The sequence below is a fragment of the Apaloderma vittatum genome, unplaced genomic scaffold, assembly GCF_000703405.1.
Source record: "Apaloderma vittatum isolate BGI_N311 unplaced genomic scaffold, ASM70340v1 scaffold20205, whole genome shotgun sequence".
NCBI lineage: Eukaryota > Metazoa > Chordata > Aves > Trogoniformes > Trogonidae > Apaloderma > Apaloderma vittatum.
Genome location: NW_009715701.1, coordinates 33,113 through 47,010, shown reverse-complemented (window position 1 = coordinate 47,010; position 13,898 = coordinate 33,113). Strand labels below are relative to the sequence as shown.

The 13,898-nt window shown below is 41.9% G+C and overlaps 1 protein-coding gene across 1 annotated transcript in view; it reads left to right on the top strand.

Annotated features, from left to right (window-relative positions):
- MAPKAPK3 (mitogen-activated protein kinase-activated protein kinase 3) overlaps positions 1-3,239 on the top strand; it is a 13,826-nt gene extending 10,587 nt beyond the window's left edge. The window contains exons 8-9 of the mRNA XM_009869265.1: positions 1,323-1,403; positions 2,867-3,239. Coding sequence (XP_009867567.1) covers positions 1,323-1,403; positions 2,867-3,025 — 240 coding nt within the window. The 3' untranslated portion in view covers positions 3,026-3,239. The remainder of the gene's footprint in view (positions 1-1,322; positions 1,404-2,866) is intronic.
- The last annotated feature ends 10,659 nt before the right edge of the window (positions 3,240-13,898 follow it).

The following is a 13,898-nucleotide window of genomic DNA, read 5'->3' as shown; positions in this document are numbered from 1 at the left end:
GTTCCCAGGAGGCAGAGGGAGGGAGAGGGAAAGACCAACATAGTGAATGTGTGTGTTCTACCTTTTCCTAAATCCCTAAGTGGGAACATGTACAGAGAGATGCCTCGCACAACCAGTGGAGGAGGGTGTTTGTCTCTCTTTTTTTTTTTTTTAAGTAGATGGATGGCAGAAGCGTTGTTGTGGTCTATGCAAAAATTGAAAAATTGTCAGTTTAGGTGGAGCACACAATCTTCTAGGTAGCTTGTAGATAAGATAATTTTTAATTATTTTATTTTTTTAACAAGTAGCAGCTCAAAGCAGATAGAAGGTCACCATCAAGACCTGCTCAGGGACACCACTAAAGCCAATCTGCTGGTTTTCCATTTCTTTTATTCCAGCTGTGCTTACTAAAACTGTACCTTTAACCAGTTAGGGTCCTTTCCCAGAGGATGAAGGAGGCATGATTTTTCTGCTTCCACTTTTGCACCTGCTGCTGTTACCTTGGTGGAATATAAGAACTGCTTCCAGTTCCAATGAAATGCTTACTTTACAGTGACACGTACAGCCATCTTCCTAGACTTTGCTGACAGGCAGCTGTGTGTGGTGTAGGATGCCACAGCAGTAGACAGCATAGGGTAGAAATCATAAGGAAGATGGCATATCCAAATGAAATTACAGTTTAGGTTATGGACCGGCAACAAATACCATGATGCATACTGAACTTAGCTTGGAAACAGTGCTTCATGCCTTAAAAATTGTTCCTTATTCTAATTTCGAGTATCTACTGATATTTCATGGCAGGTGAGCATAGATCTCAGTTTTATGTGGCAGAGCGTCTCAGGCGATGTACTGTCTCCTGAACTGAATGACAGTGTAATTTCCTCTTTTGGGTACACTTAGGATCTGATGAACTGGTAATCTCAGTTAACGTATATATAGAATAAAAATTATCCTACAACAAATCCTAGAAGAATAAAGGTCAAATTAACCACTTTAAAACACTGACAAATGAATAGTGAAATGACAGTTAAAATGTAAAATTTACGTAAAAATTTACAGAAAATGGGTTTTTTTTGTTGGATTGGAAGGAAGTAGAGTGAAAGAAACTCAGCACTGATTTCTTGCTCCTGTTGTTCTTCAAAGAGACTATCATTTGGGGACTGTAGTCCTTTTCTACTTCACACATGAGTTCACTTGTGGAATGATTGGAAACATGAATAATGAGAGCTACCGAAGGACATTAGATAAAGTTTTATGCCTGCCATACACATAGAAGAGCAAGCAGTCACTTCCCAAATGTGATTTTGCAGAACACTTCTTACAGTATTTTTCCCTTTTCTCAGAGATCAATGGCAGTGCCGCCAACTCCACTTCATACTGCACGGGTCCTGCAAGAAGATAAAGACCACTGGGATGAAGTTAAAGTGAGTCAATCGTAGCTTAGATTTCTTGAGCTGAAGTCTGGTAAGAGCTCGGATGGGCTGGCTTCTCTGCATATGCTTATTTCCTTAGAGATTATGGCTGTTTTGAATACAAGCATGTTGGACAAGGGAAGCATCAACAGTCCTGGTTAGAACAGTAGTATATATGACAGCTGTTTAAAAAAATTAAAAAATACTATTTGAGCTTCTTCTGACAGCCTTGGAGCTGTGCCAGATATCAACAAGATGATGTTCGCGATCAAAGGTATTAATGATGCCACCTGCTGACTCACTCTCTGCAACCCCAGAGCAGAGAGGGGACAGGGTCCCCGAGGAGGAATGACAGTCTTGAGGGAGTTTGAAGTTTGTTCTAGTGAAGTGAAGAATATGGTGAAAATGTAGGGGGACATGGTGGGAGGGTTGAGCTGTGTTCTGGTTTTGCACTCTATTCTTGTGTTATAAAAACATTAAATAACCTGAGCTTTGTCTTGTTGCAACATTTGGCCAGGGATGGGGGAGAAAAAAGAATTTTTTCCCTTTATCTAACCAGGTACCTTACCTACTGTTTGTACAAATGACAGTTGAATGCTTCCTGCAAAGTGAAACTATAGGGCAGGCTAAAAATTGTTTACAAGCCTTAATTCTTTCCTACTGGCCTTTATCAGGTTGACATGCTTTTACAGTTACTTTCAGATTTTCTGCATTTATAGTGCTTGGCATTTTGATATTGCAACATTCCTGTAGTATTTTACTGATGACTGATTTTATTCAGATTAATGACGTATAGTCTCAGCTGTTGAGCCACATAATGGTGAAATTTCACCTGACCTGAGCAACATTTGCCTTTCAAGTCAAAGAAATCAAACATCAGCCCTCTTGATTTTCATGTTTTTGAGAACTACTTAAGCTTGTGCTTTGTGGTATTCCCTTGGGCCACCGACATTTCCATAATATTTAATTGTTTTTGCTTTCCTAAACTAAATGCCAAGACATTCATTTACTTAAGCAGGTTTTTGTTCACAACCTTATTAAAAAGTTTAAAAATTGCCTCCACTTGAACATAAATTCAAACTAAGGATTTAAAGCACTTTTAAACAACTTGGTGTGGTCTCTTCATTCTAATTCCTGCTAGCAGAATTTGGTAACAGAGCAAGGAAAGCAGTGTTCTGAGCCTGGTGTGAGAAGCCCAGAGCCAGCCAGTAAGAAATGCTGAGCATGGTGGAATTTAGGCCAGTGTAGTGTGGTCCTGCGTGCTCACATGTGGAACACGATGTGAGTCGGTCCTTCTGAGTGAGTCCACGAGCAGAACGAAGCCTTTAGTCATAGTCCAGCGCAGCAGAAAGGGCTCATCTATTTCTCGCTGTAGTGTAACAGAGGAACGGTTCCTTTTTGTATGTTAGTCTCCTGGCAGTAGCGTGGGGTGTCCGTGCTGCGGGGTTTTCAATAACTTGCTTCCTTGGTTTCAGGAGGAAATGACCAGCGCTTTGGCTACCATGAGGGTGGACTATGATCAGGTGAAAATCAAAGACTTGAAAACATCCAACAACCGCCTCCTGAACAAGCGCCGTAAGAAGCAGAAGCAGGCAGGTGCCTCTTCTGCAGCCCCAGGGTGCAGTAACCAATGAGGAGAGAAGCCAAGGACCTGTGGGTGGAGGGTAGAGGTTAAAAGGAACGATTTGAAATCAGTATGATCAACTCAGCCTGTACCACAAAGGCAATGAGGCCATGAAGAAGCTGTCCGGTGAAGAGGGGAAGACTGTGTTTTTGTAACTCGAGTCAGGGCTTTGCTTCTAAAGGTTGATGTATATGGTATGATTTTGTTGCATATTGCTAGGGAAAGTACAGTAACACCAGAAATGTTACGGGTTTTTGTTTTGGCTTTAACTGTGTCAAACGAGGAGAGAACAGGAGGCAGTCTCAGCGTACTAATGCACTGAGGCTTAACAGCCATCTACAGGAGTAACTTCTGCTACTACTTTAAACTTGGGAATAGAAAAAAGCCAAGTGTTCTGCTATGAGTGTTTTAGTAGTTCAGCCATGAATATTGAGAAAGAAAAATGTCACTGCTCTTTATACGAGCAGCACAGGTGCAGTTCTATTATGGATGCTTCTGGACAGCATTTCATGGTAGAATTGGTAATAGTCAGTATTTCCAAACTTGCCTCCTGTAGTTACAAAATATAACCTAACCAGTAAACTGTTATTCCTGTTACAGCAAAAGGCATCCGTACATTTCCATTTTCATAAAGTCTTCATGTAGTCTCATGTGAAGATTTGAGTTTGTCATGGGTTCTCATTTGATAACATGTGAGTTTTCTAAACTGTAACCATTATGTCATGTCTACGCCACTGTCAGATACCTCTCTTGCAATGTTTTTAATTTAAATTGTACTTTATTTGAAGCGTTTCAATAAGGAATTAATTAGCTCAAAGTATCCTGCACAGAATATTGTTCCTCTTGGACCCAGAATCTCTAGGGTGTGCAGCTGGACATGCAAATGTATACAGAAGAGAGACTTCTGAAATTCAGGAAGGAGTGGCAAATGCATGTTCTCTGAATGGACCTTGGTGTCTGCCAGCATCCCTTCTGGTAATTATCTCCAGATCCTGTGCCTAAGATGTGCTGATCATAGCAAGTTTTGGGGTGCTGGAGTTAGTTTCTTTCCTACGGTTAGGGAAGGGGAGGACGCTACTTTATTTGCGGTGGTTGGACAGTGTTTCTGAAAATCCAAAGATTTTTCACTGCCCAAGGGGAGGTTACCTCTGAGTATATCCACTCACTGGTTTTTTTTCCTGTTCTAATTCTTGTTTTATGGTATCCAAGCCTTACTTGGCTAATTGGTTTTACTTTGAGATCAAAATATTTTCTCTGCCTGCATTTTGTTGGGTTTTTTTAGTTGAGGTGATGCAAATACTTGTGAAAGTATTTTCAGTCTAGGATGAAAACCATGTGCTTCCAGTGATGCAGGCAAAAACTACTCTGTGGTATGCACACAGAGTGCTGGTATGTTTATAGTCTTGGAAGAATCTTAAAAGACAAAAAAGAAAACAAGGCTCCAGAGAGGATCTGAATTGTCAAATCTAACCACCACGTAGATCTTGTTACCTCCAACACAGATCAGGTCAAGGCTTTGCACCTTGTCTGAGGAGCCCTGCTCCCCTCTTCAAAGTGTTAGATGAGATTTTCATGCTTCTTTATGAACTGGTCCTAAGGTTTTATAACTTAATTTTAATAAATCATATTTTGACATTCCTTCCTCCTGTCCTCCCTGCTTTTGTTGGGATGTTGCAGAGTTTTTATTGCTTTGCGAGGTACATTTGTGTTAAAGGTGATGGGAAGAGGGAGAAGTAAAGTGTGCAATGACGTCCATATTCAAAGGCTACTCAATTTGGAGCGTTTTTTAAGATTACAAGGGTTTGTTTTTAACCATTAATCTCTGCAAAGATGTATTTTAAAATTATTTCATGTTTATCTGGATATCTCTGTGATTATAGCGTGTCCTCTTAGACTCGATGATCTTGGTCTCTTCCAGCCAAAAACTGTTCTATGATTCTATTTCTTTTATCATGTTACTCTTATGAATTATGCAAGTATTGTTCATTACCTGTGAATGATAATACAATGAATGAAGAGTTGTGATGTGTTCAAGGCACAAGAGCTGTGATTATAGCCAGATCCAAGTTTCTGTCCTTTTATCCAGATTTTTGAGGATCCTATGTACATCACTCTTGCCTTCTCACCTCTGTGCCCCATCAGGGTGGTTCATGCTCCCGCTGTCCCAGGTACAGGGCCAGCCTGGGTGTAATGTAGTGACGTCCTGGCTGCCCTGGCTAGTGGTAGTGAAACTGTTGCAACCCACATTTTTGCTTCTGTCTTGCCCAAAAGTTGAGCAGGAGTGCTCAGTTTCCATCGATGCTTTCCTGCTTGTCAGTTCAGCCTGGAGCTTGAAGACATGTAGCTGTTCCTGCGTATTTTTCCATGGGGAACTGCAAAGCACATCTGGGCCTGGTTCCTTCCTGTGGGGTTCCAGTCTTTGCTGCACTGCAGTTCAGAAGCTGGAGTGATGGACTGGTGGATGCCCTTGGGCACAGCACCTTGAGCTTTCACGCCCTGTGTAGTAAGTCTAGGCCGTCTCATTAAATTTGGACTAATGGCTGTTGCATTCTACCCTGCAGTGACAACATCCAGGAATACTGTAAAGCCCGGTGGGAACCTGAGGAGGGCCTCAAAATGACAGACAAGGAACTTTATGCAAGTATTGTACACAAGTGTTTGTGCTTACTTCACAGAAGAAAGGAGGCAGCTCCTAGGGAGCAGCTTGGGAAGCAGCTGATGTGCAATGCACAGACCCTCAACCTGTTGCCCCGCTAGTGGGGTGTAGCGCCTCTGGTCCTGTTTTAACCCTTGGGGGTGCAGCTGTGTGTCTCTTCAGATGTAAAGAGACCTTCCGACAGGCAAACAGACCCCGGGGTGCCACCTGCCGCCCACCGCCCCACTCCACAGCCAGGACGATCCCCCTCCAGGTCACTGGGGGTTCCCCACACCTCCCGCGGTCCTGGCAGCGGGCATCAATCCAAACCAAAACCTGCGGGGTCCTGGGGTTCGTGTCACGGTAGTGTTCTTGCTGGAGCCTGCAGGGAGCACTGCCTGTTGCGAGCGGGTGCAGTCCCACCCCGCGGGGAGCCGTGATGAGATTCGTGTGTACGTCTTGCAGAAGATGTTGCCTTTCTGGCTGCCGGCTCCGTGATATCAAGGCTCTGCCTTCTAGCTGCATTCACACACATTATAAAGAACTCTGGTGTGCTTGTGGTGGTATTTGGGTCTAGCCTCTTCCCCCAGCCATATAGTATAATAGTCTTTTTAGAACCTGCTGCTTAGGATCCAAATTTATAGCCTGTTTTTAGAAAGGATAGGCTATTATAGAACTGATTATGCATTTGCATATTCATCAGCCATATAGAGGAGGTAAAGAGCTGGGAAGGGAATGAAGAAATGAATGGTCAATAGAGAAAGCTTCAAGGAGAACACAGATTAAAAGGTCTATTTATTTTTTACAGAAGAAGCTAAAAAAGGACTGTGCATGATTCCCCACCCCCATTCCTTTTCATAGCAATTCCTTATGGGCCGCTGCCTCCCCTTGTGTTTCTCTGCACTACACTCCTCTCAGACACACACGTTCTTGCTCACTCACTCGCAAGTGCACTTTCTCCGATTCACACACAAGCGCGTACACGGAAAAAATTCCCTCCCTTGCTCTTCCATTTCTTGCACTAGAAACTTTCTTACCTCCTTGACCACACGTGCCATACGATGAACTATTTCTCGCCATGGTGCAATTAAAAAAAAAAACATTGATTGTAAGCTCTTGGCCTACTTCTGTGTTTTTCTATTTGTCAAAACCCAGCATGCAGTCCTGGGATTGCTCTTCTCTCTTAACACTTCACTGCCTAGAGTCTGGAGGCCCAATTATGTAACTGCTTCTGACTTGTCTGACATGAGGGATAATGAGAATGCTACATACTCAGTTTGATCTAATTTCTCGTCCTCTTTTCAAATCAGGCTTTATTTGGCCTATGTTCAGACAAAGGCACTTTTGAGAAAGGTTTAGTGAGGAGAACCAAAGCTTTTAATTACTTGCATGTGATCATAAGTACATGTACTGTTTTAAACCTGTGTTAAAGGTAGGGGAGAGGTGTTAATCTGTGTCCAGCTGGTTTGATATATTTGCGTGCTTAGCCTGAGGATGAAGCCAGCCATGGGAGCCAGCGTAGCTGCACTTAATGGGAGGAAAACTTGTGCTTAAGGATGCACCCCAGCTCATTCATTAGTGCCTTTTCATGCTCACTAACAAACGACAGGGACAAAAGAAGTGAAGGCAAGTGGGGAATGAACTAACATGTGGGAGAACTCCCTTCTTCCAAGGGTGTGTGTTTTGGAGGGTTTTTTTGTGGAAATACCAGAATTTTTGTTTTTCCTAGATTACAGTATTTCCCTTCTCCCCCTGGTTGTTCTCAGCAGTGGATCTGGTGTAGCCAAGGATGAACATAGTTAATTCTCTTTTAGAGAGGCTGAACAGGATGAAGACAAGGAAGCAAACTTGGGAGATGAGAAAACATACTCAAAACTTCAAAGAAAAAAAATGTTTAAAATTCTTGCAAGCTAACAAGCAAGTTTACTTCGTGTGCCTACTAAAACGCATCTCGCATCTGGAAAATTGAGGTTAGAGCAGTCCTAGGTAAAACATTTGCTGAAGAAATGTTTTCCTGAAATCTTTGCACCGGGTAAGAAAATGCTTTTTGAGTATTAAGTACAGCTTTAAAATAGGACTTTTAATTTTTTTTTTTGTCTGTGCAGTTAGAAGACTTTAATGGGGCAAAGATAGTAGAAATGAGGGATGGTATGTCATGTTGAAGGATAAGATAAGAAATGTCTGCTCCAACTTATTTTTTTACTGCCAGTGCTACCTCTGTACAGATGTAGCAGGATAGATACAACTTTTTATTAGTCTTTTTTACCAGTGGAGGAGGAGGATGTTCCTTCACTCTAGGGAAATGCGGAAGATAACCCTGTGACTGTAGAGGAACATCTATATCGGTAAGTCTATAAATGATGCTGAGCATTACATTTCCTGCTTCTTCAATCTGCCAGGTGCCAAGATCTCCTAGGTCTGCTCTAACTGCATAAAGGCACAGAGGCGTCATAGTCAGCGGGTTTCCTCATACTACTGAAGACTGGAAAAAGAAGCAATTGCTGCAGCATTTTAAAACTCCCAGGAGCCGAAAGAGGAGAAAATGCAGCTTTCAGATAGCTGGAGGTGTCACGAAGGGTTAGGCTATCTTCTGTGTGAGGAGGTGTGGTACTTGAGGATGGTGTGCAGGTGTCTTGACCTTGCTTCAGTTCAGTAATGAGCGTGTTTTAGCTGTGTGGGGCTCAGGGCCCAAGTTACTGGTAAGTCTCTGCTGCTTTGACAGCACACTGGGTTTTTTCCACTATGAGCTGCTGGAATGTACTTATTGGGTCCATGGTTGCAAACCATTTAGCATCCCTGGTCCTGAGGCTGCAATGAAGCTGAATAATTAAAAAAAAAAGAGGAGTTGCATCATTTTTTTTCCATGTTAAGCTTCTATATTTATTTCTGTTGAATTTTACTGCATTCAAGTTAATTACCGGTATTGCTAGTGTAACAACTGTTTCTTGTTGTGCCTTCTTTGTTTGTTAACTGTGAGCGTAAGTGCTTCTTTTTAGAAGCATGTCCTTTTGTCTCTTTTGTCTTAAGAATTTTATTCCTGTTTTGAAATTAAATAGCATGGTTATTTTGCCTAATAACATTCTCCCAAAACTTCCAGGCTGATCCATTTGGGAAACGTGGAAGATGTTCTCAAGAGATTTCTTATTGCTTAGCTACTGAAACACCTGCTAAAGCTGAGCTCTTTAAAAAAACTGAAAATTATTTAAATGTGAAAAAGAGTGGGCTGATCTGGAAAAGAAACTTCTCAAAAGACTAAAATTAGAATGGAATGTGTTAGAAGAGAAATGCTGGTGGGGGAGGAGGGAGGACTAAGGGTTTTTAATGCATCTACCTCTTGAGTAACGATCAAGGAATTTCTGGTTAGGATATTAGCTGCTGCTCCAACCCAGAACAGTTTCTGAATTTAGAAATAATTTTGTTTTCCTAAAGATAGATATACAATACAGACTCCATTTTTTTCTGAGGTAGTCTGAAGCAAGAGCTCAACTCAATATTTTTAAATTACACTTTTGAGGAAATGCTGTTAGTATACCAAATAATACACCTTTTTTAGAGCAAGGAACAACTGAACAAATACGCTTTGGAGATTAAGTAGTTCTGCCCTCCCAAAGTTGCCCGAGTGAGCTCCCTTTCTGCTTGCAGAAATCTTCTCAAGGTGAGGTTAACTTTATTTTTTGCATTCAGACATTTTGTATTTCTATCTTACACGTTATCACTGTGTGTTTGACTTTTCTCTTGAGTAAAAATCTCATTAGTTGTCTCAAGGCTAATGTTCAACGATGCTTTTTTGGCTCAATTACACTTATATCACCTTTTCTTTTACTTCTGAACTTCTTGCACTGTAAAGTACTGGAAGTTTTTCAAGGAATCCTACTACCTGCAGGAAAAAAGAAACAACACGGTATGTAAAACAACATGGTATGTAAAATGCTAAGGAGGAAAGCTCCAAGCAATAGTAGGAAAAATCTCCTTCTGAGATTAATAGAAGACCTCCACAGAGATGAACCCAGCTAGAACTCAATACTTTTCCTTCCTGCTTGAGAAAGAGCTGTGGGTGTACTCTCCAATATTTACAGGTACCCCCCCTAAATGGTTGCTGGTCTTCCTTCAGGGTCACAGAAGCCCCCTGCCTGGAGGTGTGGCGAGCAGCTCTGCTGGGCTTGCCTTGCTGAGACTTCTCCCAGGGGCTGTCGTGCTTCTGGTACCCAAGGAGCTGTGGTGAATGGAGGGGTGTAAGTAGAGCCATCGGCCCTTTCAGCTCCTGCACAGGATCTTTTAACCTTTGCTTTTCTTTTCAGCTTTATACAGCATAAATGTCTTTAAATTTTAGGAAATTCTGTAACTTTAAAATCCCATTTCCCATGGGATTTAAGCTGGTTTTTTTCAATCGGCTCTGTAAAGTTAGTGTCCAGGGTTGTAGTCCTGCTAGTCCAAAATCTCTTGGTGTTGGTCGCACATGACGTCGCTGAGAAGTAGCCACTTACAGCAGAAATACTTTTATTTCCTCCTCCTGCCTTTTAAGTCTTCGTGTGGAATATGTCATTTAACAACAGTGAGTAAAATGAGATGATCTAGTTATCTTCCTTTTAAATCCTTTGATTTTCTTCTTCTTAATTTTGCTAGTTTGATGTACTTTACACTGCTTGGAAGTCATACATACTTTAGAGAGACTTGCCCACAGTATCTGAGTTTCTTTCCTAAACATAAAAAAAAAAAATCTTATAGAAGCTTTTTGCTATAGGATATTTTAGATCTGAGGAGTAGGAAGGAATTGAATTTCCTGATTTAAAGTGACTCAGCTAGGTCTGCCTCCTTGTTTCATAATAGATTCTCTGCATCCAGCTCAAACCTTGGCTGACACTCGGTAGAGCTATGAAGTGTTTTCCCAGTTAATTTGTCATGTTTTTAAGCTGCTCCTCAAGGATCCTGGAACAACTGTCTGGTAAGCAGTCGTTAGCTCCCAACATACGTGACTCTGTGTCATAAGGCATCTGATGCCATCACTTGAAGCTTCTGTCAGCTCAGGTTACAATTACATGCCTGGCTAACGGGGACTCAGTAATAATGATTAGTTTGTTCTTATTGCTTGCTTTCATAGCATATCAAACCTTCTTCCCATAACTACAGTCTCATATAAAGAGTTACTTTATATGAAACCTCAAGGGTGGTGATGTTCTGTACTAAGCAAGTCAATTTTAAAGCATTTCTTTTAAGCCTGAACCGTTTGGGGTTTTTTTTTGTTTTTGTTTGGTTTTTTTTGAAGGATTCCTGAGATTTGTATATTTCCCTTTGGAGCAGATTTTGTTCCCAACTTCATAAAATTATTTCTAGTGAAAATTTGAAGAGAAAGTTCATATTTGTTAAAACCAAAGCTAGTATTTGTGTGCCACATATGATTAAGAATGTTGAAGTAATAACGTGGAAAATTTTAATTAGTGCTATCCAGGCAACTGAAAATGTTGAGTTTGCTTGGTTAGAATTAACTACTGCATACATGAAAGGAAAAATTTAATTCAGACTTCTATTAATCAGAAATACTATTCTGCCAAAATTATTATTAAAAAAACCAAACCACAGGCTAGTCTTCTGTTTGTGTAGTGATTTCCATGTCAAAAGTGATTTTGTGTGCTTACATCTCTGAAATGACGTATCTTAAGTATACATGGAAGTGTTGTGGCCCAAATGCTTTCAATTCAGAAGTACAAATCAAATATGTGTGTATGTATGGAGAGATATATACTGTGGCGCAAAGCCTCAGAAAAACCAGTCTGAGCTTTTGTTGTTGTTTTTGTTTCCCACAGCAGCATTAATGCCAGTAAATGTTGTGTGGTTTCATGACTGTTGTCTCTTCCCCACCTGCCACTGGACATGGCTTAGCACAAGATGAGGAGGGAAGCAGTGGGGAGGAACTCAGGCTGGAATTGCCCGTTACTCTGCATGAGATGGTGAGGCATGGCAGGGGAACTAAAGAGTTTGTTGGCTGTCAGTATTCACTGTCTGTACCTCAGCTCTGTAGGAGACTTGAGTTTTGTGGGAAGCTGCCTGGCAGATCGTGCCCTATCATCCTGTCCCTGAGAGGGGGCCCAGTCCTTGTAGGCCTGTGTCGGAGGAGAGAAGGTATTAGCTCAGAAGGAGAACCTGTCCTGTACTTGGCCTGGTGAGCAGGATTGAGCAGTAGGTTTGCTCTGAGGGCTGGCCCTCTTATACTCGCAGCACGTGGATGCAAGAACATGGTCCTCCAGCCAGGGCTGCTGGCAGCCCTCCCCGCTTATAGCCCACTGCACTGTCTGGCAGCTGAGGGGGCAAATAGACTGTCTGTGGTGGAGTGGTGGTTGGCGCTTGGCTGACCACTTTTAAGTCATATTCAGGGTTTTTCTTCTTTTTTTCTTTTTCCCTGAAACAAATGGATTATAAGAAGAAACTATGTTCCGTTGAAATAGTCTTACAGGGAGCTAGGGAAAGGCTATTTTATTTGTTGAAGGCTGGCTTTGTGTTGATTTGTCTGTCACAAGCTTTCAAGGAGTGTGGTGACATATTAAGTCTTAATCTGAAATACTACCAGCTACAATGATGTCAGCATGTTTGTTGTGAGGACTGGGACTGGGTTTGGGAACTGTCTGCCCTCCTTCTAAGTCCTGAGAAGTCCAGGTCACACAAGTCAGTGTTATGGCACAGCCATAGACCAGCGATCTCCAGTTGTTCTGTCCAGCCCAGGCAGCACAGACAGCATATTCACATTAAGGAGGACACAGGGAGGTAGGCAGCAATTTCTACAAGTGTTTTCGGCAGGAACCCCTGTTTGTGTGACAATTGGCAGAGACAAAACCTTGCATGTGACCAGTTGTCGCAGAAGTGGAAATATTACTCACATGGTGCAGACAGGTACGAGCTGCTCTCCCATTTTACAATGGGAACAGATAAAGAATTCATTAGCTAATGGCCAAATGTTGAATTTCATGTTCTGTTGGACTGTGTATTTAGCTCAGGGGTTGAATATCAGCTGTCCTTGATACAGAAGTTAATAGATTCTCTTTGAAAGCAGATCAGAGAAAAGTGTGTTCAACTCTACACTGAAGTGCAGAGATATACACGTTAGGCTAAATTCCAAATCTGAGCATGAGCAGCAACAAAGAAACGAGTTGGGATGAAGTGCGGGGTACTCTGAGCATCAGCTCATCTGTATCTATCTCTGCAGCTGTGGGACTGCAAGGGCAGTAAAGCCCAGGCTTCCATGATGGCAGAAGTTAGACCCTGAATTCCTGTAATTCCTGCATTGGAGAGCGAGACCAAGGCTACAGGAATTTGTTTCTCATTTAGTCCTTCATCTTCTGTCTTTATTCATGTCACTAGAGATAGGATCACTCTGACAGCTGTGAAGGGGGCAGTAGGACTTTTCAGACAGTTGCCTTCCATGTCCATGATGGATGAAGAGCCTGATCCACGCGCACAAGGTGAGCTGCAGAACTTGGAGCGTGTGCTGTTCCAGTACGGTGCGTATGAGAGATCTGACCTTGTGCTGCTGGAGACAGGTGTCCTGTGTCTGGCATCACAGCTCTTTTGTGTTTCTTGCACCACTTTTTAATAATTTTATGAGAGGGAAGGTGTGATCATATGAAAGACTCCTGTGCTCTTTTCAACTTGGAACTATGTTTCTTTCCACTGTTTTTCTAGACTTTCTCTCATATTTACACTGTCATTGGGAGCGAACATTCAGAGATCATCTTCTGATCATGTAGTGTAATCACTGGCAAACCCAGGCAGCAGCTATTGACAAAGAGATAATGTCCCTTTGAATGTCCCCAGTTAGGATAATTCTGTTTTTTAGCTGTTCATTCATTAGCAGAGAAGTAAACAGTGCAGACAGAAGGTTGTGAAGCAGGGTGTTTATTCACTTGTTTTCTAGCCTTCTCTCTGGATTAATGAAATGACTCATAAGACAGTAATAACATGCTTGGAGGAAAAGAAAAAAAAAAAAGGAAAAAGAAATAACCGGAGGTGGCACATGTGAGGCCAAATCTTTCTGTAAGGACATCCACATCTCGCCATACCTACGTATGTAAATGTTTTAAAAAAATTATATAAATGTGTTAAATGTAAAGACTGGAACAGTTTTGAAAATAGCCAACCCCCACACACCCCCCCCAAGGGCAAAAGAATCCATTGGTCATCTAATAAAGGCAGGGTGGTTTGGCTATGCGTGAAAGAAAGATCGCGGGTGAGAATGTAAGACTATGCAATTGCTTGTAAA